Genomic DNA, 27,804 nt, shown 5'->3' with positions numbered 1-27,804 from the left:
CCTGGCATGTTACTTTTCTATACACAGGGACTATTTTATATGAGGGGGAGTTCAAACGATGGATCCCCATTGTGCAATCTGTAGCAGCACAGCCTAGAAACAATTTTACTGGAAGATAAGCTGTTTACCTAGCAAGGCTCTGTAGGAAAGTTCCCTCTTAGAATATTACTTAATGATTTCTCATCCCACAAAATGAGCTAGGACCCAGTAATCTAACCTTAGGGCAGTGTAGGTGGTTTGCCATGCTATTTGCAAAGGGGAAATAAATGCAAGTAATATGGACAAATGGGACTGGTAGAAGCATAAGACAAAAAATTCCTTGCCATGCGTCCTTAGACAACAGGACCAGAAGCCACTGCCTACAATGCCCAAGAGTCTGTCAGTCACAATACAACTTAAGAGGTACGTTCTGGCTTCTTACAACGGCAATACTGAATTGTGTGTGTGAATTCCTCAAATGAGGTTCCGTTTAACACAACAAGATGCAAGTTGCTTGGAGTTCCACACCTCACCTTGATATTTGGGTATTTGGCTTTTTAGTGATAGATCCGAGTTCATTCCTGGATTCCTAACAAAATCTTCACTGGCTGTGTTCATCCTGCTGTTCATGGCTTCTGTGCAACTGCCTGTGAAACAAAGCAATGCTGTTTTAATTGACCAACATTTTCCTTGACCATGATTTCAAAAGGGCAGAAAAGTAAGAGGGGGAAAAAGTAAGAGAAAATCCAACAATGGTGTTATTATAGCATTGTTTTACTGCATTCACAACCATTTCTTAATCGAAGGCAATGAGAAAAAGATGTGTGGATGTTAATTGCACTTAATCAATTAAGAAACACTCTTACGGCTTAAAGTTCAAATATCTCAGGAAGAAAAGCTGTTTGTTCTCTCCAAATCATTGAGAGCAAACCTATGGACACTGTCCTTGGATAACTATAGTACCATCCTAAGTCTTTCAGGTTCATATGGCAAAAGAACCAGGGTATTATATCTATGAAGTCTGGCCTGTAATATAACCAATATATATATATAGTTATTGCAGAACTTAACACTATCATCATTTTGGAAGACTGCCTGTAATTTAAAAAGATGTTACCTACTTTTAAAGAAAGGTGTCCCGATATTATTCTGGAAAAGCAACAATAAATGGGTGAACAATAGTGAATCTGGTACCCAACCTATGGAGGAACTGTGGGTTTAGTGGAATTCACAAGCTCCCCTCCTGTCTTTCCAATCTTAGCAATGTCATGTGCACCTCCAGGGTTCTCAAAATATTAATGCAGGGAGCCAGGAGAAAAAATAAGGAAGCCAGGTCTCCCCCGCAACCCCACTCATCGGAGTAATAATAATAATATTTTTTTATTTATACCCCGCCCTTCCCGGTTCAGAAAACCGGGCTTAGGGCAGCTAACAACAAATTTAAAACACTTAATTGATGCAACAAAAAACAGCATAAAATACAGTGTAAAATGTGAATAACAATAAATTCAGAACTGCATGGATCAATATATGGGGCAAGTAAGGGTGAACTTTTATCACAGAAGGCTCAACTGAATGGTGGACCAGTAGTCTCAAATGTTTATGTGCTGGCCCAAGTTATTTTGCTGCTTAAGGCAAAGGACAAATTGGCGCCACCCCCCTCCACCTTCCCACAACTTGACCAGAGCAGGGCTGGCCCTCCCATAAGGCAAGCTGAGGCAGCTGCCTTAGACAGCAGAACACCAAGAGGCAGAGCCCCTGTGGGAGCCTGCCCACCCAATTGTTGATGGAGAAGTGGTGGCTGCAGTTTCTAATGAGATGAATTGCTGGGGTAGATCAGTCGACAGAGCATGAGACTTTTAATCTCAGGGTTGTGGGTTCCAGTCCCATGTTGGGCAAAATATTCCTGCATTGCAGGGGGTTGGACTAGATGACCAGAGTCCCTTCCAAGTGTACAAGTCTATGATTTGTATTTGAACACTAGTGATAGGACAGCATCCTCAACCTACCACACCTGAGATAAGTATAGGAAAGCAATGCCTCAGTGGTGCTGAAAAGACTCCAGTGCGGAAGAAACCCTATTGTAAGCAGCACATATGTTCCAGAATTTGGATAGCTGCTGCCAGTCAGGGTAAGGTAAAGGTAAAGGTAAAGGTAAAGGGACCCCTGACCATTAGGTCCAGTCGTGACCAACTCTGGGGCTGTGGCGCTCATCTCGCTTTATTGGCTGAGGGAGCCGGCGTACAGCTTCTGGGTCATGTGGCCAGCATGACTAAGCCGCTTCTGGCAAACCAGAGCAGCGCACAGAAACGTTGTTTACCTTCCCGCCGGAGCGGTACCTATTTATCTACTTGCAAATTGATGTGCTTTCAAACTGCTAGGTTGGCAGGAGCAGGGACCGAGCAACGAGAGCTCACCCCGTTCCGGGGATTTGAACCGCCGACCTTCTGATCGGCAAGTCCTAGGCTCTGTGGTTTAACCTACAGTGCCACCCACGTCCCTGCCAGTCAGAGTAGATAATGATAAACTTGATGGACCACACCAAGGGATTGTCACAGCACGCAGCAGTGTCCTATTGTACTATAGCTGGATACTCAGATTCATAAAATTGCAAAGCAGAAATCCTATGCACACTAGGTTTTTTGGGGGGAATACTGTATTTGCATTTAATGGCACTTAAAACCTGCTTCAAAGGCCTATTGAAAATCTGCCTGTGTATCTTTCCAGATGTGATATATTTTTCCCGGAGGATGCCGTCTGCATTTGCTAGCGCTTTCCTCCTGCTAGTCCTAGAAAATTATATCCCTGGTCCTGACTGCAAAGTCCCCTTGGGAAAACCTCAGCACCTGGGAAAGGCACTATGCTACAGTGCGCCTTATCTTGTGTTCTCAATACCAGGGGCCTCGGAAGGGTTAGTGCCTGAACAAAGTCTGTGCAGGTGCTTTTCCTTTGAGCGTTCATGCTTCTCTTGGGAATTCCAGTGAAAAACCTAGACTCCATTACGTCCTGCGGCATCTAAATGCAAAAAAAAGACCTCACACCCTTTGTTTTGCATGCTTTGAAGTAAACATCCAGCAACCTCCCGGGATACGGTACCAGACAACAGCGCACTTTCCCAGCGATACGTGATGAACTGATAAGCAGCACAACCTGCGCACCTTCTGCAATCAGGGTGAATGCACATCAGAAGAAAACGGATCCAGCGAGGCCTGTATTGTACCTTTCCTAGGGGTTGCCATGGTAACACCTCTCCGGATAACATGATCTAAAGGAGGTCCTGGCAGCATTCAAAATTTTCATATTATGGGTTGTTGTTTTTAGATGCGCAGACTGAAATATGAAGGTGTCACCAGTCACTTTGATGCCGGGGCAAGACCAACGAAGCTAGTCCCAGATTAGAATCAGCTCCTCGGGTAAAAGCATTTCTCCGTTCTACCACCCGAACACCATTTAAGAAGAAGGGCTATAGCTCAGTGTTCATCCACTCTGCGTGCAGAAGGTCCCTGGTTCAATCCCCAGCTTCTCCAGGAAGGGCTGGGAGTGTTCCCTGTCTCAAACCCTGGGAGCCACTGCCAGCCAGTGTAGACAATACAGGGCTAGATGGACTAGTGGTCTGAGCTGCTATAAGGCCGTTTCCTGTGGAACTGGAGAGTAGCGTGTTTCTGCTAGAACTTAATATGTGCAAAGCGCATAGGAAGATACCAGCCCAGACTATGGCTTGATCTTCACTATACAATTAAAGCAGTTTCACACCACTTTCAACAGTCATGACTTCCCTTCCAAAGAATCCTGGGAAATATCATTTGCTAAGGGTGTTGAGAGTTGTTAGGGAGACCCCTATTCCCCACACAGGGCTATAATTCTCAGAGTGGTTAACTCTCAGCACACTCAACAATGGGATTCTTTCAGGGAAGCCCTGCCTGTTTAAGTGGAATGCTCTCCCAAGGGAAGTTCACCTGGTGCCTTCATTGTACACCTTTAGGCGCCAGGCAAGAATATTCCTTTTTAACCAGGCCTTTAGTTGACCTAATCAACATCCCATACCAATTAAAATGTGGCTCTTGGGGGGGCATTATTATTGGGTTATTGCTTTTTATGTGGACCACCCTGAGACTTCCGGGTATAGGGTGATATATGAATTCAATCAATCAATCAATCAATCAATACTGCTTTAAATCTATAGCGCGGATGGGGCCTATTTGTCTAGCCCAGTGTTGTCTGTCTGGAAATGTCTCTCTAGGGGCTTGGATAGAAGCTGTTCGCATCACTTGTTCCTTTCGCTTTGCTGGAAGTGCCATGGACTGAACCTGGCTCCTTCTACATGCAAAGCAGCTGTTCCACAGTTGAGTGACATGTTCTACCCCCCCCCCCCAAAAAAATGCTCTACCACATAGCTGTGGATTTTCCATCACACGGAAGGCACCCAAGGGAGAAAGTCAAGAGCATTTCAAGGAGACTGAGGAACAAAAGAACCAGACAAGCTCTAAGCATCAAACCCTTGGCTGCCGTTTGAGTGAGCAAGTACAACTTTGCATGGCCTGCCTCTCACAAAAAAGCACAGTGTGTCACCCAGACGACACCGTCAGCCTGAAAGTGGAGCAGGAAGGCCTGCTGTCACCATGCTTTCCGCACTCAGCTTGGACGTGGTACAAGGCTCTGGGTCCAATCCAGGCAGCAGCAGCTGGTCGCACAGCAGGCTGTTAAATGCCACAATGAAAACAGATAGTTCGACAAGCACTAACTGGGAGCAACAAATCAGCAGCTCAGGTGTGGGCAGCGCTCAACTTATTTCGTATCTTTATATTTATGTGCTATGAAAACCTCCAAGTCCAGGGCTTTCCTGGCTCTGCAGCAAAGCCCCCCCCCCCCCTCTCTCTCTAAGGGCCAACTTTTACAACCCATTGTCACTCGCGTTGCAGGCATGGCTCGTAACAATGCAATCTGCCTCAGCCACGCAGGCCAGAAGTTTTGTACATTATGAAAATGCCTTGGGGAGCAGCCACAGGGAAGCACCACCAATATTTGTAAATAGCGCCTGCGATTTTCCTGGACGAAGTGTCATAACAATCGTTCATATGTTTCATTTATGGTAGCTTTGTCCCAAAAAAAAAAAGGCTGAATATAATTGGACTTCCATTTTATACCTATAAATTGGTGGAAAGCATTGGGCAAAATACAATTATCAAGCATGAGGAAGAACGTTTTCTGCCCCCCCCCCCCCATGGTGAATGTGGCTTCTGAATATATTAAGTCTTGTCTCACTATCCTTTTAGAATTGTTTGGAAGAGTTAATAATTGGGAAAAACTATTCAGAGATAGTATGATAAGAATTGGGAAATTTTAGTAACAAACTTTAGCTATACTTAAATGAGTTTCAACTTTATAGGACCAAGTATTTTTAAAATGAAATGAGTTTTCTATTCTTCTTACATTATCAAATATTTTATAAAAAGCATTCTCAGTTGGTTTTTAAATTTTATTATTACTCCCTATTGTGTACAACATGCATTATTAGTCTTGTTACTCCCATATTCCCACTGTAATGTTTAAAATGTTCTTACTATTCTTCTTTTACATCCCTTTTTAAAATTTCCATTATTTCCCAAACTTGAAATAAAGAGAAACATTTGTGTCATTTTCTTCAAAATGTTAAAACAATTTTACAGGTAGCCTTTCATCAACTCCCCCCCTCCTGCCTCTCCATAAGCTTAATAAAAACGTAAGACCATACAATTCACAAAACTCCCAATAAAATACCACTCTCATATCAAGAAGCAAGAGAAAAACCCAGTTGTTAAAATCAATGAGAATTAGCACAACTAGTAGCAAAAGCTTTCCTTAAAAAACAAACAAACCCAAAATGATCTCTTTTTAAAAAAGTTCAAAGGGGAGGGTTTCTTGATATTGTTCTTCCGGGACATCATTGCATAACCTCAGGACAGAACACGGAAAATCACTACTCGGTTTCCAAGCTGTTCCAATCTCTGTGATCAAGGGGATTTGATCAAGGCATTTAAATCAGGCCTTAGTGGGTGGCACCCATTGTCTGTGTTAATTCTGAGCTCCAGAAATATTGCTCAGAATAGTGCACACCTCATCATCTCATCTGGAAACATTGGCATCAGGCACGCCTCACAATCCCACTTTGTAGAAACGTAATGCTACCTCTGAGGAGAAGGGGTGGGTAGGAAAAGGATGACATGGGTAAAGATTTTCTTCTTCTTCATTTGAGGCTTAAAAGCAGGAAAGGGGGGAGAGAGACACCCACACCTCTTGACTATGTTTCCTAGGAAAATGCTTTCCTTTCAAAGGCTGATGAAACGCTGTAACTTTGTTATCGGGTCAGTATATAGTTCCAATAACCATGTGGCCTGCAATTAGTGGTTTGTGATTATAAAACCACAGCTATTTCACATGCAGCATCTCCAGGCAGAAGGTCGGCCCAAGGCATGTTGCCACTTGCAGTAGAAAATCCTCAAAGCACCTTCCCAGCAAGAATTCATAAACATCTTTGTTGTGATATAACGCAGTAGTAGTCAACACCTTCCAGGTGTTGTTGGGCTACAAGTCCCACCATCCCCAACTATTGGCCATGCTGGCTGGGTCTGATGGGAGATGTAATCCTTGAGGACACCACATTGGCTACCGCTCATGTAATGGCATTCATAACCTTCCGCCTGAGCTGCTACCTCCAATTTAGTGGGATTGCCTCTAAAGAAAAAGCCATTCTTGTGTTCTAGTCCATCATGACCTTAAAGGAGGAGGAGGGGGACCTTCATTCCTGTCAGAAGTTCTAGAAGAATAACCAATTTGTGTCTTCCAGATGTTTTTCCAGACTACAGTTCTCATCAGCATGAACTAGCATGACCAATAGCCAGGAATTATGGGAGCTGTAGTGCAATAAAACCAGGACTACACTACATTTTTTACTCCTGTGCTGGAAGGTTCAGAGATGTGGTCTGTGTGTGCAAGGTTCTATATGTGAGATGGCACAGAGACGGTAGCCCTGTTCAGTTCACATGGGCAGGGGTGTACATATATAAGCCTTGCCCATAACTTCCCTGGGATCAACAGCTGCTCTTGATATCTGTGTGTGATTAGTGCAAAGGTTTTTACAAATTGGTTCAATCCCACTTGCAATTCATTTGCATGTGGGAACCTTGGCTTACTGGGGTTTCTGATCATGGAGAGAGTTTCCAAGTGTGTTCAGTGGAACATGCTTATTAAACACCCTTTTCATGCTTTCACGCTAATTGCACAAAGGTCTGAAAAGCTGCTAGTGCGCTCAAGGATGTTGTGGGCTGGGCTTGTATATGTTTCCCTGTTCCTCATGCTAGCAGCTTCATGTTTTGCATGTTCAGGCAAACGCTTGAACATGGCTAAGGAAGAACTGTGAAATCAATCAGGGATATGTCCGGGTACAGTGGTCAGAGCCTACATATGGGACTATGATAGGCCAAGCCATCTTCCCCTATGCATTCACTGGTTGGTTGGTTGGTTGGTTGGTTGGTTGGTTTTTTAAAGGACTGTTATAAACCTTGAGTACAATAGCTGAGATATTTTTTTCAGTAGGAACAATATGCTTGCTAGCTTTAGGCTGCAACCATAAGCACACTTACTAAGGAGTAAAATCTCATTGAACTAAATGGGACTTTGTCCTGAGTAAATATGGTTAGGATTGCATGAACTTTGCTTACATCGTCTGTTAGGAATGAACAATAGATCCCCCCCCCCCGCCAAATCTTGTTACAACAGGGATTAAATTCAGAAAAGGCTACCTTGCCCTTTTTTTAAAAAATAGCTGTTAATGCCATCTTCCCTCTGCTCATCTAACTAGTTGCAAAACTGCTTGTGGTTTTATTCCATCGCTTCCAAAGTTACATTTAGATTGGATTTTAATTTTCCCCCAATCTGCTGTAGACTACCTTATTATTTTGTTGCATTATAGAAATGGAAATTGGCACATCTCATCTAGCTCAACAGTGCCCCCAACAGCCTAACAGAAAGAGCTAGACAAAGCTGAAAGCAATTCTTTCCAGTTCTGTATTTTAGTATAGCCTATGAAGGTTGAAAAAAACCCTCGTGTCATGTTATGGGCTCAGCCCAGCTAGCTAATGCTTATACTAATGCCAACATTTGTACAGAAAGGTGCCAGAATCTTGTAGTCAAAATTTCTTTATTAATTTTAAGATAACTTATCTTTTACCCCTTCTCCTTCCTTACTGCCCTGTTCTAACCTAGTGGTTCTTCCCACTTCAAGCAGGTTAAGAGGGTGTGTGTGTGTGTGTGTATGTGCATACGTGCGCAGAGTGATCCTATGTAGGTCTGCTCAGAAGTAAGTCCCACTGAGTTCAATGGGACTTACTAAGATACAATAATCTTTATTGTCATTGTCCCATACAGAACAATGAAATTGAAAAAATCTACATCAGACATTCAAAAACCCAACAAGCCTGCTATCCCAGCTATCCCAGCCTGGTTAGCCCCCTAGAAACTCTGATACCCCATAATTAAATACAATATACTCCCATAGAGACTACCTCACACTGCATTTAAAACCAAAATCGCATTTGGATAGCAACTGTTTCTCAGGCGGCTAGTCCTAGTCTTTATAACCCTGTACCTTCTTCCAGAAGGCAGAAGCTGAAAGAGATCCTTTCTGGGGTGCGCACTATCCTGCACTATCTCTGCAGCTTTCTTGTGACACCTGAAAGCATAGATTTGATCCAAGGTAGGAAGAGTGCACCCAATTATTCTCTACGCAGTCTTTACAACCCTGGACAAAAAAAAATTTCCCCTGACTGTGCAGTTCCCAAACCACACACAGAGACCATAAGTTAATACACTCTCAACAGTACAATGGTAAAATGCCATCAACAGGTCCTTTGAGAGATTATTTTTCCGGAGAATACTACCAGGTAAATGTGGGCATGGTTGAAGCCTTAGGAGGGAAGAAGGCAAAAATTGGTGGCTGAATGGTATAGCAAGCTTTTCTAAAGTGCATCTGGGCAGCAAAAGGTCCTGGGATAGCATTGCAGTATACACCAACTGAGAGGTGCATCCCAGGATCCATTGTGACATTGCACAGGGTGCTGGAGGCTCAACCCTCAAAAGCTGCACTGGCCTTGGTGGCTGTGCATTCAGTCCGATAGGGGCATCTGGGAGGATGATGAGCATCACCTATAAGGTGCTTGCTGCTGGTGAAAGAGCGTATAACCTCCCTGAACACTCCAAGGAAGGTAAGGATATAAATGTCATAAAGCTAAGAATATAACAGTTAATGAGAGGGGGATGTTGGGTTGCTTAAGTCCACCTGAAGCTTATATGTGTGCATGTTTTAATATTTCTCAATTTACTTTTAGATTTCACTCTTAATTTGTCTTCCTCCATCGGGCAGCTTATTATGACTTTGAGACGGCTGAGTTCTCCTTCTAGCTCAACAGCACACCCATCAGCTCGACAGGCGGAGTTGCAAGAAGCTTAAAATGTTTCAGCTGTCGCTTCAATACCATCCGGGCATTACTACCACCAGGCAGCCATAAGTTGACAGCATCAACTTTAGGCTTCCCCCCTCCCAACTTATCAGAAACTGTATTTGAAACTTGGGAGAGTTTAAATAGCATCTTCCAAAACTGTACTAAGAAAGGGAAGAGGGTATCTGTGCAGAGAAGAAAATAAACATCTCCACTGTACATATGGCTCTTCCCACATGTCACTGGTTTGGTACCGAGATTTGCACAAGCCTTAAATTGCTACTTCCTAATTTTAACCATTCACGGTGAGGGGCAAGACAGCAACCAAATCTCATAAGAGAGAGATAACTTCCTGTGCAAGAGGCCTTGTCACTAACTACACGTTAACAATTACCGTATTTTTCCATGTATAAGACTAGGTTTTTTTCCCTTAAAAATAATGTCAAAAAGTAGGCGGTGTCTTATACACAGGTACATCCCCCCATTTTCTTAAATCTGAGCCCTCCAAAATAGGGGGCGTCTTGTACACAGAAAAATACGGTATATGCCATTTTCTCCCTTTTAAAACCCAGGTTGACTGAGAACGTGGAACAGGAAGAGGAACATACACAGTGTCTCCACCAAACCTTATCATGATCAGCCAGAGGTAAGAATGGACTCCACATGCATACAGGTGTGTATGTGAATACTCTGTAGGCATTATTGGAAACTCTTGATGAAATCAAGGCTCCAAATGGAACATAGAGAGTTGGTTCTCACCTTCAGCTGGATGCATGGAGGACAGATGCAGACCTCCTCCCAGGGGCTCCGTCACCCTGGAAGATGCAAGAAGAGATTTCTTCTCTTACTTGGACACAGTAGTGCTGTCAATCAGGGCAACAGTTCAGGAAAGAAATCCGGGGTCCATTCACCAAAATGAGCAAGGGGGCCCCAAACGCAGTGGGGCTGGCTAAGCACATTGTGGCATGAAGTACATTGTCATCTATAGAGTTCCCCAGAAGATCCCCACTCTAAAATTACCTAATGGCACCACTAGAAAGGAGGGAGAAATATGGTTCATTCCTCTCCACCACCAATTAAAATACCTGATTTTCACTTCCTGAAACTATGCTGGAACTGAATCATAACTATCTTTCAATATTTACACTTCTTATTTTTCAATGCAGTTCCTCCCATCAAAGAAATGTACAAAGGGTACATAATTAGGGGAAAGTGTGTGTAAAAATGCAGCTATTTATGGTGAAAATAACAGACACAGATGCATTTATATTAGGGGGAACTGCTTGCAAAAACATGTATGGAATTGTTAAGATTTGCCCATCCTTATGCAGCACTGCTTGGGTCTAGTGCTCACGGAGGTGAAAGACTTCTGCCGGGTCTGTTCCACTGAGATCACATGACTGAATGCTCCTTCACACAAAAACTAGCTTGGGTTCAAAGTATCTGAGATAATGCCTTCCTCTGAGTCAACCTGCCTGCGCATTAAGATCAATGGAGGAAACTCTCCTGGCAGCCACTATATTTAATGAGATGCATAGTGTGGGGTCATGTGGATGAGCCTTTTTGGTGGTGGCTCTGCATCTGTGGAATGGCCTTCTTAACAAGGTGCACCTCGCCCTAACTTTAGAGTCAGATACGTCATTTTCACTAATGCTGCTAATAATGTTTCTGCAGCTTGGTGCTGATAATGGCAAGGTTTCAGGTTCGATCCCTGTGTAGGACAGCTGCATATTCCTGTATTGAAGGGGGTTGGACCAGATGATCCTCAGGGTCCCTTCCAACTCAACAACTCTATGATTCTATGATTAGAATTATTTAAACATTTTGCTTATAATGTATTATATTTCATATTATCTTATTTTTGTAAACTGCCCTATAACTATTTTTAAAATACTAGTTTTCTATGTGCATGGAATTTAATTGCTACAGAGACATATTCAGTCACGTGATCCCTCCCCACCTGTAGTCTTTAGTGATATAACCCACATGTAATTCACAGACCAACATGCTTGACCCTGTTTTATTGCATGCTTTTGAAAAAAAGCATCATGGCTGCTTTCTTTTTTACTTCCCATTTATTTAGAAAACTAGGTCTCTGGACCAAGTCTTTAGCTGACACAAAAATAAATGGGGTCCCACTGGCTGTAAGCCTGGCAATGATCTGCCTTTTTAATCTTTCACTGCTAAACAGAGGGAATGTTTTTGGTTTTTTAAAGAAACTATTAAAATATCACTGTTTATAAAGGAATATTGGCTTTTGATGTGGTTTCAAATCTCTGTTAACTTGTTATTTTAATCACGCAACTGAACATTGCTGGATACTTGTTTTTTTATTTCAAGCTGTGGCTTCTCATCTGGAGATGAAGCTCTTTTTTAATGAGAAATTGTTAATAAGTGAGTAATAATGCACCCAACTCTTGCCATTCCCACTGCATTCCTGAAAACCCATCTCCCATTTCATCTCCTCCACAGTCAGCTTCTAGCCTCGTGTGAATGACAGAACGTTTTTCTCCCTCTGCTGGCCATATTGCATTAGGAACTCTTATTATACCTAACAGCCTACATTGGAGTAGACACTAGGGTCACGCACAGGGTGTGTTTTTTTCAGCCGGAACTCAGTTCCAGCACCTCTCAGGTGGTCACCATTCCCATTCTAAGAGAACAAAGGAGGCGTTCATGCTGAGCTCCGGCACCTCTTTTTCTAGAAAAACAGCACTGGTCATGCACATATGTTACACTGCACTGCAAACATGCATATGTGGTGGGGAAGCAGCACTGATCTACTGGCCCTGCTCCCAGCCGAAATGCGTTCAGCATAATTTGCGTAAGGGCAACAGACATCCATACAGTAAGCACAATCAAGGAATTCTGCTTTTGGCAGAGTTCTCAGTTGTGGAGGTTGTGCTGATCAGTCTTAGGAATAGGGGCACCATCTCATTCTGCTTATGTGCATTCAACATACATACTTGTAACCTGCGTGCAGTCCCAAGGTGACAGCCTCCCTGTGTCACGTTCTACTCTCTTTACCTAACAAATGTGACTTCGCTTACCCATCACGCTGTCAAGCCCTCTGGCAGCATCAGCAGCTAATGATGTTGCGCAGGGCCTGGGAAATGCACAGCGTGAAGATATCACATCACGGGCAAGCGCTGGGGGGAGGGGGAGGGAAACCACACATTACAGGGGAGAGGGGAGAAAGTGCAAAACAGGTGTGTAATTTCCAAGTCATTCCATGTCTCCCGCAATGTGCCGTTTGGCCCTAAGGCTGTGTAGGGACCATTATTTCTGCGGAGAATTGGAAGCAACTTGCCTCTTGCCGTTACCATGACAACAGCCCCCATCCTGATTCAGTAACTTAACAATCGTACAAAAGCAAGTGAGGCAGGTGGGAGCCTTGCTGCAGCTAGAACAAAAAGCAGCTAAAAATGGGAATCCCAGAAAAGGGATTAGAAATACAAGCTAAAAGCTTTGGGGGCAAGGCCGTCCTAAGGTAGCGTGAGAAAAGAAAAGGCAGCACATCTAAATGTCAAATCTTTATTTCCTGAATTGTCCTGAAAAGGGGCCAGTAAGGCCCAAAGCATGTTGGAATGATAAATATGTTTTCACCTTTGCTTTTTTGCCACTATTTGCAGGACAGTTATGGCAGGCTAGCTGCAATGGGGGAGACAGGAGAGGTGCGTCTGTGTGCTAGAAAAGGGGAGTGCATTAATCAAACAAAAATGAATGAAAATAAATTATATGTTCTTGGAATGGAAGGACACAGTCATAGCACAGTGCAGAGTGACTTGATGATTAGAGAGCATGGAATTTGGACAGCATTCCAGATGCAAATGTTGAATATTTTCTATAGGATCTAGAGAAGCTCCTTGAAAAGAAAGAAAAAAATCCATTGTGTAAGTCTGTAATGTTTGAAGCTCACTGTTTGCCATACAATGCTTGCTGTGGATTTTGATGCCACTAACATTTGGAGGTGACCTGCAATTAAACCCCATAGCAATTGTTAAAGAGAAATTTACCAGAGCCTAGGCCCAAACCAATCTTTCCGCAATGCGCAGATTACAAACGGCTCTTTGGGGAATTTGGAAATAGGTTTTTAAAGAAAATGTGTGTTTCATCCACACAATGAGCACCAGCAAGAGCAATTTAAGTGTTCCTTGAAACCCTGCTCTGCTGTGACGTGACTCACCTTTGGCCTCACCTTCATATGGGACACTGCCCACCAGCTGGCTTTTTCCTGCTTCCCCAAATTCATTAAGCATGACCCCCTCCATTAAACTGCCTTTATATTAAGCTTTGAAGTTTTGGCTGTGCAATCACACGCATGCACATGGTCCAATTGCTATTCTTCTAACAATGAACACATGTTTTATTGGCTTGCTTCATTTCCAGCTCATTAAACACAGCTGGGCTTCAATAAGGGATAACAGTAATAATAAAGGAATGAACTGGGGAATGTTTAAATGCATCTCTATACATCTATCACAGGGTATGGGGATGGCTTTCCATGCCATGGGATGCCCTGCTGATCACAATACCCAGCACATAAGCTTTTCTGAATTAAAGCAGAAAAAATAAAGAAGACAGAGAACTTGACCCCCTGATCTGAAATCACAACTGTTGGCTAACTCTGCAGCCACAGACATTGTTCACGCTGCCCTGTATCTCAACGTTCCAACTTATGGCAGAGCTGACCATGCCTGGAATTGGGGCAGCTGAAAAGGTGTTTTATTTCTCAGTAGTAGAACCTAAATCACTGCCATGGTAACACACAACCCTTAGATCATAGTTTCTCCCAACAATATACATAAGCCCTCTAGCCTTCCATCATTATACCTGTAGAGGAAATCTTAAAACAAGTAGGGGCCATGAGAAGACACATGCCACCACCCAGCAACATCTGTCTGCTCCACCGCTCCCTTCCTGGCATTGAGCCAGAAGACCTGAAGGGGGCATTTGGCCAAATCCATCTAGAAATCTCCCCACAATCAGAAACCCTGCATTCCCTATGGATTTGAGTCCAATAGTTACGTGCTTAAAAGGATTTAATCACACTGGGTTACATCTAACTAAGTTCTACTCAAAGTAGACCCACTAAAATTAATGAAGCCGATTTCAATATTCCTTGCAGAACTAATATTTGATACAGCCCAAAGTTTGTAAAAATGCAGAATTGCTGGCTTACACCAAAATCCCATTATTCCAGTATCTCCATGAGTCTCCAATTACTCCAGCACAGTCAATGGCCAGCAGGAGGCTCACAAGCAAGAGATCATCAGGGCAGGAGACACCCAAGGAAGATTTCAGGTCAAGGTTGTGATATGGTTGCTGCTGATATTGGTCCAGGTTTTATAAATGCTAATTTTTCACTACTGTTTTCACTACTTATTTATTGAATGGCTGGCTGTTTAACACTGAGTCTTTTTGTAGCCAGCCATTTTTAGTGATGGTATTTTGTACCATTTTTATGGCATGTTTGTTTGTGCTGCTCCTGTTTGTTTATGTTTTTATATGGATTTTATTATTTTAGTGAAAAATTATGTTGGGTGTCTCCGAGTATGGGAGTAACTCATGAATGTTAAGACACACATATATACCCCAAATGTCAGCAATAGTACAACTTTCTCAGAAATCACAATAAAAAGTGTTCTAAGTTTAATGAGGGGAACACTCAACCCTATGGTCCTCAAACCACTCCAGAGTGGGTTATTGAGGTCAGTGTGGCTGTCATAAAATAAGGTTTTTCAGGACTCCAGCCAAATAGTAAAATGCACTGAAGTCAACAGGATTGCACCCAAGTTCCTTATTGTATACTGAAAACAATAGGACATTTCCTGGAATATCCTAAAATACTAACATAAATAATTGAAACTGAATGGCATTTTTTAAAAAACGAGCTAAGTACATTTTGTGACTAAGTATCATGGTTTTATTATTATATTGTGCCTACTTGCTATTTTCTAAAATTTCATAGTCCACAAAGGGTTTCCCCAGCCATTAGGATGAATTATTTATTCACCGTATATCTGTTCCAAGTTCTAAAGTGCATTATGAAGTGTGCATAAAACTTTGATAAACTATTAAAAGAAACCTATGGATACTACTCCCATTAAAAGGTGTAATATCTGAGAAACAAGTTTCCACCATATCTTTCTATCCCAACAATTTGCATATTTACAGCTTGCTTCCGGCATTCTCTCTAGCTTTCCCATAAGATGAGTCTTATTTTCACTGATCTTGAAGCTGAGTCCTTATCAAATTTTATTGAAGACATGGCAAAAAAAAACCCGCTCAATATTTCACCCATTGTTTTCAACAGTTACGTAACAGAGGTTCTCAGGCAATTGGTCATCTAGGGCCTAGAGCCAACCACCTACATACAAATACCACTCAATTTCTATTTTGAGTTTACACGCAAGAAAAACAGCAATTGAAATCCCAGTGCTGGGAATATTCAGAGCCACTTTTGTAAGGTGCAATAACTTTCACTGGCATTATCAATGAAACCTAGCAGGCATATTCTGTAGGCTCAGAAGGTATTCATTATTTAGCATTGGACTAGAGACCTCAGTGCCAACCAACACTTCATAACACTTTGTATAAGGGACTTAGGAAAGATGAAATAAGTGGAGCAATTGCCCAGCAACACAGGACACTGGGGATTGTCTGTCCGTAATATTCAAAATAGTGCAGCAAGTTTAACCTTAAAAACCGAAAAAATAATGGTACTCACACCCTTGAGTTATGTAACTTTCATATTACAAAAAAAGTACAGCTTTACCTATGGCACTGTCCAATAAGTAAGGGCTATTTTGCACATACGCCTTTGGAAATTTAAGTGATGGTCTATGACACAGATGCAATGCCAAAGAACTTTCATATCTACCCTGATGTATCTGCAGTGGTACCTTGGTCTACAAACAGCCTAGTTCATGAACTATTTGGAATATGAACACTTCAAAACTGGAAGAAGGTGCTCTGGTTTGCGAACTTTTTTTGGAATCCGAACGTACTCCAGGGGTGCACCTCTGTTTTGAGTGCCACACTTTTGTTGTCCGGCAGCGGAGAAGGGGTCATCACGGCCTTTCCCACAGCTGCGAGGGAAGCTGCGTAACCACAAACCAGCTGGTTTGCGGGCGCGCAACTCTCCCCCCCCCCCCGTGCTGCTGCGGGAGGAACATGCTCTAGGGAGCATTTTCCGCATCGGGGGAGGAATCTGTGTGGATCCCAATTCAGCTACTGATTGATTGATTGTTTGATTGATTGTGTGACTGCGGAAATGGATAAAAGCACCCCATCCAAACAATGACTATCATCAGTGCAGGTAAGAAAAAAAATTAATTTTCATTTTTATCATCTACTATACTGTTTTATTTATTTTATAGTACAGTACATTGATTATTGCTTTCATTTTATGGATCAATGGTCTCGTTAGATAGTAAAATTCATGTCAAATTGCTATTTTAGGGGTTCTTTTTAAAAGTCTGGAACAGATTAATCCATTTTGCATTACTTTCTATGGGAAAGTGCACCTTGGTTTAAGAACACTTTGGTTAGGAACAGACCTCTGGGACGGATTAAGTTCATAAACCAAGGTACCACTGTACTCTCAATTTACATGCTCAGGAACTAGTTATCAAGATTAGAGAATTTGCTGTGTAAAGTTAACCTAGGATTTTTTTGGGGGGGGGGCGTTTTTTAGTAAATTCTCTAGAACTATGCATGCCTCTTTCCTGTGCTGTGAACCTTCTACAAAACACAGCTGATTAAGTAGATCATGCCACAGCCTAGTTTTATTAGTTCTGTGACAAAGAACAGTTCTGAAATGATCACAAAATAAAATCCTTCATCTTGGTTGTGTTACTTTTGTTGAAGATTATAATACAACCATATATATCAAGCATGCCAATCGATTCACCCGTAATTTAATAAAACCCAGCAGTGTGAAAGGAAGGGATAAGTTAAGTTCACATCATTCTTATTTTTCTGGGTGATTTTTAAAATATGTAGACTAAAATCTGCAATGTAAGAAACGCTGAGGGGAAATGAATAATTTCTATGCGCGCCCACATGGCTCTTCTATATAATGTGATCTTAACAAATGTACATGGTTGTAATACATTAAAATATAGGGTTACCTTTGTCTCTTCAGCCTAAAGGGCAATTAATGATTCCCTCTGAAATACTGACATCATTGAAACTACTGTTGCAAATGCACTTGAGGAAGCTTTGTCTCATTGTGCTGTTTTTCTTTTTAAAAAAGTTAACAGTTCATACCACATCAATAAGTCATACATTTTGCAAACACCTAATGGGCTGCTATGGTAAAGAGGCCAGAAAGCATTTCAAAAACCACAATATGATCATTCAGTCCCTTTCCCTCCAAGAGAAACAAGATACTAGTTTAACTTTCTTTCTTAGTTCCTTTTTTTAAAAAAAAATAATGTTTTAAAAGTCTTTAGAAAATGGAAGGTTAAAATTGCACAGGAAATCCTCTATTTACATAAGCCAAGTCTATGCAGCTAACATGTCGGTCAGTACCATAATGATAAAAGCTGCATAATATTGCTTCATCCACTGAGGCTAACCTGAATGACTGAAGGAAGGATTTTCAATGAAGATTAGCATGAAAAGCGGGATCCACTACAAATTAACACCCTATAGAAATAGTTTTGCTGGTTGAAATATTCCCAGTGCGTGTGACTATAATGTTTCTGCACATTGGGACTGAAATGTCATATGACTTAATTCAATTTGCCATCTGTCTTAAACAAACAGGGATGTTCTTCCCCAAGAGATGTTCCCCCCCGATTCATTTCCACTAAAAATCCTGCAACTGATGCTTTATTACAGCTGAACATGAAACATTGTATTCTGAGGTCTGAGACGTGGCTCAGATTTACCATCACCAATAAATAATACAGAGATACTTCCACAGTGCTCTATCTGTGTATGGGCAGCACAAACACCTGCTCCTTAGACAGCACGTTTACCTGCAAATTTTAGTACTGTTCAATTAAATGCATAGACAGAAAGACATACTGCCAGGGGCTGCATAAAACAATGTTGTCCTGTCAGTGCAAGGAATCTGCCTGTGCAATGGGACCTTCTCCCTGCTGTCTTCATATATTCCCCAATCGGCTCTGGGTACCCCCCGACAACAGATTATGGGGGTGCAAGGAGACGAGAGGATGCTCCATTGTATAGGCAGATACCCTAGTGCTAATGGGGACAACTTTGTTGGGTACAACTCCGGATGTTTTGGACTAAAATATGCATAAGCCCCAGAAAGCATGGCAAATGGTCTGGGTTGATGTAGTCCAAAATATCTGGAGAGCACGTGGGTTGAGGAAAGCTGCTTTAAGCTGCACCACATTGGCTGGAAAAGGTGGGATCATGTTAACATTAGCTGTGCAGCAATGCACAACTGGCTTGTACAGTTTTGCTTTGACGCAGAAGCTACATGCCACCCGAACCACAGAACTGCCGGCGTAACCACAATCCTATGGCTTGCAAAGTTTCTGGGCTGGGACTGACATAACCTTGTCTTGCAAATCCATTTCCCTGTTTGAAAGTGCATCCCAGAATCTTTTCTCCCATTTTTTGTTGTTCTAGGGCAGCAGCACTGGGAGATACAGGAAAAATGCATCAGAGGACACACTGCACAATCCCAGAAATGAAAAAGCATGTCACGGTAAACTAACAGGAAGGATTCGAAATCGGCGGGACCAGAAATTCACGGAAGACTGGAGTAAATTTACAGACTATTTGAAAAGTATTTGTGAAGAGCAGACAACGTTTGTAGATTTGCAAGAAGTTTTGTGAGGAGTATTATTGGAAGTATTGCAAAAATGGAGAAGGGGAAGGATGATTTGTTAAGAGATGTAAAGGCAATATAAAGTTAAGAAATGCATAAGAAGTGGTTAAAATGGTGGATCATCAGAGGTGCTGATGGAAGTCTAAAAAGATTGTATAAGTGATAGGTTTTGTGGTACATTTTAGCCTATTCAGTTTTAGGAAACAAAATGTATGAATTCTGTTTGAATTCTTCTGTTAAGGGTAGCCCTATTTAAATAGCTTCCATCCCCTTTCAGCACTGCAGACTCAGCTTCAGAAAGCTGCACGACCAACACATGGAGAACTCCTTAGGCATTGCAACACTGTGTTTATGTAATTCTGAAAATCCAGTTTATACTACATAAATATTTCCATAAAGCCTATACTTCACAATAGACTCTCTCTCTTAAGCTTTCAGTTAAAACACCATAGCAAGATGCTGAATACCAATAAATGTTAAAGTTGTTCATTTGGCAATCAAAAAAAGTACCAATTTCCATTATGTTTTTAACTATGCATGTGATTCATTTTCAGCCCATGTCTTGGCTAAATATCTGGTTACTGCACTGAGCATCCAGCCAGACATGTCAATTGAATAGAACTTATTCTGTTTTCAAGGCACATTGATATAAGCTTTCGTTTCCTTCCTTTTTCTAATTATCCAAATTGGTTGTTAATTTATCTGCACAAGAGAAGACAATGATTAGCCTAGCATGAATGTAATCTCCTTTCACTCGTTTTCTGTCCTGCTCTTAAGTTGACTGACATGCCTTTTCAGCAAAGCATGTAATATCTAGTATTCCACTTTGCAGTTGTAGAAACTTGCCCCAAGGCCCTTCATAAAGTTTCTGTACCGAAAACAACAATTTGCCATGAAGTCAATAACTAATTTACTTTTCTTTAAGCACTCCACATTCACAATCTGAATTCTTCTTATGCATATCAAAAGGTTTTCTCCCTTTTACCCATGAACAGCAACTTCTTAAATTGGATGGGAGTTTGAAGTTCATGTGAAACGCTGCCCTACACACAGCTACAACCTCACACCTTCAAAGCAGCCTGCTATTAAATTACATTGCTACACCCACCCCACCCACCCTCTGAATCCAGGGGCCAAGCACTGCCCTACAAGGACCGTCAAGTGCTGGTCCTTAGTATATTTCTCACTTTGGGTGAAAGGAGTCCTGAGTTCATGCTTCTCTCAGCAGCCATAATAGGCAGAAGCTCGACGTAAGTAGGTTAAGTAGGGAGTCTCAGGGTTTTTCAATCTGTGCCAGACCACAGAACATTTGGAATACGGCTTTTTGTCTAATGTCGCTCACCAGATTTAGCTAATTAAAGGATCACTTACAATTGTTACAAGCATCTGTGTGACCTGCGCTGAAGGAGAGAGTATGATGGCAGAGTCTACTGGATTTTGAGGGATCACCCATGAATGCTTGCTGGGAAGAAATGTCCATGTTGAGTTTGACCTGGTTTTCAGGAGTCCTTGTTAAATCTGAATTTGGCAGGTTCATGCCACGCACACTGTCCTGGTAAACTAGAGATGAGTTCGATCTGTTGAGGCGGTTTAATGACATCTGTACTATGGCTTCATTTAGGAAGACTGAATTCTCACCACAAAAACAGTCCGACTGGTTGTGCCCCATGATCTGTGCAAAGAAAATGAAAAGGGAAATCTAAGCAACTCAAAGCTCTATCCTATCCTCTGACGATACATCCCTTTCTCACACCTTGGTTATCATCAACCAGCTTCCCCCAAGAGCAAAGATTCATAAGAAAAACCAGTCTTATCCATCTGCTTCCAGGAAGAGAATCAGAGAGAAGCAAAGTTTACATGGTGCAAGAGAAAATATAACCTATTTCTGTGGGAAGCCTACTTCTGCATTGACATGTTTAGGATTGTTCTCTGGTTGCTCCCCATCACCCTCTCTTCTCTAAACAGCAAGGCCTGTCAGAATGGTACTACTCATACTTGCTGTGGTGTTTGCCCATTCATTTAGAGCCTGTCTGTACAGGGGGAAAAGAAAGGGTTAAAAGTGTAGACCAATAGGAAAGCTGGAGGTGGAGCCTACATGTGTATAAAAGGCTTAGCTGAGGTTTGTTAGAGTTGTTGGTGGGTAGTTGGTTGGTTTTAGTGGGTTGGCTAGTTGGGAAAGGCAGTTGGCAGGCAGTTGGCAGGCAGTTGGAAATAGAGGGATAGGGCAGTGGGTTCTTGAGTGAGGGGAGGTAGAAGAGATAGAGAGAGGAAAATAGGACTAAGAAAGTAAAGAGTAACAACGTTTGGTATGCTGTAAAAGTTTGTTTGTGTCTGAAATAAAATACACTCTTCTTTATTACCTTGAGAACCTGACTGAGACTGAAGTGATTTTACCAGGTAGGACCTGGTTGGTGGCAGATTAGTGGTGTACTGGTCAATAGTCCATGAGACGACCGGGGGCTCCGTATGAACGCCACACTTGCATAGATGTAGGGATGTTGCAAAAAAGGCCTTGGCCTCGAATCAGTCATCTCAACCATTAGTACTTCCCCAATATCCTTTTCTGATTTCCTGTTTCGCTATTTTATTTATTTACTAAATTTCACAGGGTGGTTCATGGCATAAACTAGCCTTCACCAACCTGGTGCCCCCCCCCCCAGATGTTTTGGACAACAATATCCATCAGCCTCAGCTTTCATTTGGGACCAAAAATATCAGGAGGACACCGGCTTGGCCAAGGCTGCCCTAAACAAGATACAGTAAGTGGGGCAAATGCAGTAGTGGAGAGAATGAGATGAGAGAGGAGAAGTCCCTGTTCACACCTCACCTCAGCCATGAACTCACTACGTTGGTTCGGAGGCACACGGCTCTCTCTCAGCCTCAGCATCCCCTCTGCCACGCAGGGGCAATGAAACTGTCCTCCCTCAGAGGGCTTGGGTGATGATCCCTAAGCTAATGTGCGCCAGGCAAGTAGGAAAAGTGCTAGATAGCCCAAGTAATGTTCTTCTGGAGAAGATGCATACCTCATTGTTCCCTGGGGAGATCACTGCAGGCAGGCTGCTCTGGCGGCTGTGCTTCCAGTGGCGCAAGATCTTCTGCTGCAGCCTGACTGTGTCCCTCTCCTTCCCCACCATCCTCTGGCTCTCCCTCAGCCTCTCCAGGTTCTGCTGGTAATCCTGCAGCTGGATGTCCAGCTCTCCCTGGTTTTTGCAAAGCAGCTCCTCTCGGTTCAGGCACTCTTTCTCCTTCTCCAGCAAGCAGGTCTCTCTCACCTGGTGTTCTTGCTGCCGCTGCTCACACTCGCGGTGCCAGCGCTGCTGCTCTTGCTGGAACTGATGCTTCAGCTTCTGGATATTCGCGAGTTCCTCTTTGGGTTTGAAGTTCCGGTGCTTTTCTTGCTCCGGGAGGGAGGTGCTACGGAAGCTGGGACTCCAGCTGGACCTTTCGTGTTCCTGCAGGAGCAGCTTATGGATCTCAATGTGGCTGTCCTGGATGGTTACGGCTGCCTTTTCCCCAAAAGACAAACAGAGCATCAGTTTCCAGTAGACTTCAAGGTGCAAATGGAAGGGACAGCATTTAAAACCTTGCTCCCAGTGGACAGGTGCAATCAATGTCATGGGTTGACCACAGCTGGAGGGGGGGACCCTAGGAAAGACTCCAGAGGGCTTGGGAGGTCACTGCCTCATCCAGGGGCACTTGATCCTGTCAATTCTGGGGAGGATCCAAATGGGGGTGAATTTCCCTCAACCTGTTCTCACACTCCATCAGTCGCCAAGGCTCTACATCCCTCTGCGCATCTGTTAGGGTCTGGCTCTGAAGCTCCCACTATGCCTACTGCTCCACCCTCCCCACCTTTGGAGTCAGGTGCAGAGTCTATCCCCGTCTGTCCAAAGAAGGATGTTGTGCTTGACCCCCCCACCTCTCAGAAGACAGGGGCACATCTCCCATCACCTGCATCCCACAGACATCAAGAGGTGTGAACAGATGGTCCAGCCTTCAAGCGAGACAGGTTGCTTGCTAAGAAGCAGAACCGCTTTCTGGCTAAATTGTTTCCGCCTCATTCCTTTATATGCCCTGCTAGCTCAGGTGTGGTAGGAAGGCAGGGGAATTTCCATGTGCCTGACCTCCTGGCTGTGGTGTCACGGCTGCTTAACTGGAGAGGAGAGGGAAGGTGAGGTGAGGTGGCAGGGAGGTCAGCACTGTGCAGGCACATCCACAGGGCCAAACTAGGCTTCTGCCAGTGTGCACACATAGCACCAACCTCCCCATCACCTTGCACACACACCCCATAGTGATGCTGCTTCTGGTAGTGCACAGGTGTACTGTGGTTCCCCCTCTTCACCAGCCACTCCTGTGTTAGACGCGGATTTATGTAAGAGTAAAGACAGACACTGAGAAGTGTGGTGGAAGTGGTGACTTCAACTGGCTGGCATCTGTCTGTCTCGAGGGACAATGGAGTGCGCCTCCAGGGGCTGAAGTCAAACTGCTGCATTGACAGCACCAACGTGAGCTCCCTGGGGTGCAAGCTTGGGCAGTGTGCATGGAGGCCCTGGGCTGCCCAGATGACAAAGACTCCCCTCTCAGTGGTCCACAAGAAAGCAGAGCAATATGTTTGGCTCCAGCTCGGCTGGAGGAGTTGCCGGGAGGAGGCATACAAGTAACTTTAAATTAGTACCCAGTCAAAATGAAACAAAAGCATCTTGACATTTTTTTCTAGGAGGGTGGAGGCAGAGTGGAGGATAGCCCAGTAGAAGCGTTGCGTGGGTGGCAGAGAAGGCTGTTGCTGATGTGAAGCATCTCTGGGTCCAGAAAATCATCCCAATTTGCTTCCCAGTTGGGCCTGAGGATTCTTGCACCTTTAATAGCTGTGCGGAAGAGGGAATTTCAGCAAGTGCAGCTCACTCTGCAAACTGCTCCTGCTGTAATTCTCTCTTCCGCACAACTCTTAAAAGATACAGGTGTCCTCTTGCATCTGGTCACACTACTTCCAACAGCAACACCAAAGCAGAAGCAAGGGGAGAAACGGAATGGCAATGGGATGCCCTCTGCTCCGGCCAGCGGGACATCCGGCAGTAGCCCATGCGTGAGCTACTCTTTCCCCTGCCTGCGGCAACTAGCAAGGGGCCATTGGACAGCTCTGTACCTCCATTTGCTGGGCCCTGCACAGCGAGGATGGGATCAGGCCCATACTTTCCAGGACCAGTGAAGGGGGTGTTATAAACAGACAGATTTCTGCCAAAATATTTGTTTCATTCTAATTCTCAAAAAAAAAAAAGATAGTTGTGGGCAACAAACACACAATTTCGTCAATACCTGGATGCTGTACAAGAGGCGGGTTAAATTCTGGATAGTCTGTACAATCTAAAGAAAGAAAAGAAATGTTTGTCGTTGTTGTTTACAAAATACAGTTAAGTTCCAAGGCAAACAATACTAGTAGATTTTGTAATGGAAGCAACTCACCTCCGTTTGCGCAGAAGCAGCAAAATGCTTGCCTCCTTCCTACAAACATACAATGAGGTTAGCTTTTTTTGTAGTAGACCTAGACTGCCACCTTCTGGTAAGTCTCTTACAATGTCTAAAAACTTGTATTTTGCAAATGTCAGGGGGTTGTGGGGTGTTTTTTTTAAGCAATGGAGTGTGCTAGAAATGGTGTGCTACAAAATTAATCATGCATTCTTGGTACGAAAGAAGTAAGTGGATTTCAGGATTGTTTAAGGTGGTTGCTTATTTAAATTGCTCAGGCGATGAAAGTGCTGTGGCAAGGCGAAGTAGGGGGTCTGGAGAAGGCATAGCTGTCAACCTTCCTTTTTTTGCGGGAAATTCCCTTATTCCAGTGCCGTTTCCTGCTGCTTCCTGCTGCTATCCTGGATTGTCAGATATCCCGTAGACTGTCCCCAGGACAGGTGAGGCTGCTGATCCCTTATTTTCAAATTGAAAGTTGACAGCTATGGGAGAAGGTGGCTATAGGGGGTATAGTATGGGGGGGACTCAGGCCCTCCAGGCTGCTCTATCTGGCCCTCAGGATTCCCCCAGGTCACAAGCTTCCCAAGCTGCCCCCTGCCGCCGCCCCCATCAGCCCTGTTTCACACCCTCCGTGCATATATTTGCCTGGCTGAACTAACCTGGAGCTGTGACAAGGCTTCTTGGTTGCCTTGACAGAGCATGGAAAGGAATGGGCGAATGTGGAAAAGAACAGCCTCATGTGCAAACACGTATTGCTCTTCCCACAGTGTGGCTCTGCACACTGATGGCATGTGACTCCTGGAATTTGCCTGGAGGGGAGTATGGCCATCAGGATGAAAATGATTCACCACCCCTAGGGTAGAAGGCGATAACCAGGGGGAAAGGACTGGGCACTGCGTGTATCAGATTTGGCGCCTTGATATTCCTGAACAGAAACACCATGTGCATGGCTTTGATCAAGTAGCTTACCTGATCCAGCATGTGAGCTTCTGTGAAGCTGTTTGCATCATTGACATCTGAATCACAAGGCTCTCTCTCCCCCTTCAGTTCTGTATCTAATGATTAAACCATCAGGAAAAGACAGGAGTCAGATGTACAAAATTAAGTGTATCACGTATGTAACTATTCAGCATAAATTATTCGTAGATTTTCCCCTGCACTTTTCTATCTTCCTCCTTTTTTCCATTTTTGTCCCACTTCTCCAACTCATTTTCTTGAGTTCTACTACCCCAGTTGTGATACCTGCATTTTCAGCTTTTTGTCTCTCTGCACTATCTTCAAAAATCAATTGTATTTGACATTTTAAAACCAAAACAAATAATAAATAGATTGATGATAGATGCAACTGAGGACTGAGCAAACTCTCTTGATTTTTGTTTTTGTTTTTCTAAAAACAACAACAACAAATATGGTAATTCTGTGCCAACAGGAATTTTGTGATGTGCATAAAGTATGCAAATTAAGAAAAGATACACAAATCTATGTGTCTGTTTTTGAATAATTTTACTTTTGTTTTTCAACGGTGGAGGACAGGGTCATGCAGACTGTTGAGGCATCCATGCCTAATATTGGTTGTCCACATGATTTATCAAAGTGTGCTTGTAGTTTGTATGTAAACACATTCGTGACACAAAGAGCCCTACCCTCTATAAACCATGGGAGCTTGTGCTTGAACTGGAGACTACCACATCAAGTGTTTAGAGGCCTAGAAGACATTACTATGACAGCTGCAGCCCACAATATAGAACTGGCCCCATCCTGTACTGTAACATTCATCAGAATATCTGTCCTTTAAAAAATAAATGTTAATAGAAGGTATTAAAATAAATTGCCATGCACATTTTAAAGGGATAGTTTTAAATATCTGAGTAACATCACTCAAGCAAATCAGAAAGTCACACACTACACATCAGATTATTTAGTGAAGTTGCAACACAGAACAAGAGGAAATATTTTAAAAGCAATATAAATTTGCCACTGATTTACAGGACAGTCCTGAAAACGTATTTCCACAAATGACTCCTATGTGGAGATTCCTCTTATTGGATGAACTGGCCCCAAGTAAGGATACAGAATATGCAGCACTTTTCTTTGCTGATCCTGTTTTGCATTACATTTTGAAAAGGATTAAAGGAATAAGCATGGTAAATTTAGCATTGGGACAATTAAAAGGTATTAATGCTTACTAACAATCAGTGAAAGATTCGCAGTCTTCAGCTTCACCAAGACGTTCTGTCATGCTCGATTCTTCAGTACTCTCTTCTGTTGAGAGGTCTGTTTCATTCATCTGTGATAATCTTACAGCCGCATGGAGGTTTTCCGCTGTAGAAAGAAAGTAAGTTTAGGCTTTCAGTCAATAATTTAAGGTATCCCCCTCTAATTAATGCTGGTGAATGCATGTTTCCCTTATATCAATTATGAACTATTTCTTCTTCTCCATGTGAAACAACTATGAGTGACTATTGGAATCGTTTAAAGTTATTTTTACATTGCATTCCTTAACCTTTATTGGTGTATCGACTTTCTAATGAGCAGCTTATAAGCATGATGTTTTTTAAAATCTGAAGTGAACAAACTGAGTAATGAATCAGAAAACTCACTGTAGTAATTTGATGATGTGACAGATTTAGCAAGAAGGCTGTTCTCCTGAACCTTTTACCTAAAACAGCTGGTGCTCTCCAGATGTTGTTGGACTACAACTCCCATCAGTCCAAGCCAGCATGGTGAATGGTTATAGATGTCAGGAACAGTAGTTTGATAACATCTGGACGGCCACAGTTTAGCCAACCGTCTTTTAAAGCCTTGGTCTAGAACACCAGAGGCGAAACAGGTCTTTCTCCCATACTTTCAAGAGGTGCATATCAAGAAAGGGTCATGAAGAGAGAGAGACCTTTTTTGCACTTTGATGCTGGCTCCCCAGGTTTAGATTCACATAACTGGTACTTTGGTACTTTGAGCCACGGCTTAATAGCAGCTGTTGTACTATAGTGACCAACCACACAGTAGTCACTGAATGTGATGATTTTACAAGAGACAAACAAAAATGTGGGAAAGTGTGACAAGCAACAAAGGAGA

The 27,804-nt window shown here is 43.0% G+C and overlaps 1 protein-coding gene and 1 long non-coding RNA gene across 12 annotated transcripts in view; both read right to left on the bottom strand.

Moving 5' to 3' along the window:
* Nucleotides 1-27,804, bottom strand: part of ARHGEF28 (Rho guanine nucleotide exchange factor 28) — a 136,093-nt gene that overhangs the window by 3,685 nt on the left and 104,604 nt on the right. For all 11 annotated transcript variants that reach the window (XM_083403621.1, XM_083403614.1, XM_083403618.1 and 8 more), the window contains 7 exons: nt 26,920-27,051; nt 25,699-25,784; nt 24,727-24,765; nt 24,580-24,627; nt 22,290-22,772; nt 20,638-20,938; nt 513-626 (listed from right to left, as the gene is read on the bottom strand). In XM_083403621.1, coding sequence (XP_083259747.1) covers nt 513-626; nt 20,638-20,938; nt 22,290-22,772; nt 24,580-24,627; nt 24,727-24,765; nt 25,699-25,784; nt 26,920-27,051 — 1,203 coding nt within the window. The remainder of the gene's footprint in view (nt 1-512; nt 627-20,637; nt 20,939-22,289; nt 22,773-24,579; nt 24,628-24,726; nt 24,766-25,698; nt 25,785-26,919; nt 27,052-27,804) is intronic.
* Nucleotides 11,775-20,629, bottom strand: LOC310660156. Its single transcript, XR_014503251.1, has 2 exons — nt 19,712-20,629; nt 11,775-18,643 (listed from the first exon to the last, which is right to left on the bottom strand). It is a non-coding gene; the product is annotated as an uncharacterized lncRNA (long non-coding RNA).

This window comes from Podarcis tiliguerta (genome assembly GCF_965153285.1).
Source record: "Podarcis tiliguerta genome assembly, chromosome: 11".
NCBI lineage: Eukaryota > Metazoa > Chordata > Lepidosauria > Squamata > Lacertidae > Podarcis > Podarcis tiliguerta.
This window is presented reverse-complemented; position numbering and strand designations above follow the sequence as displayed.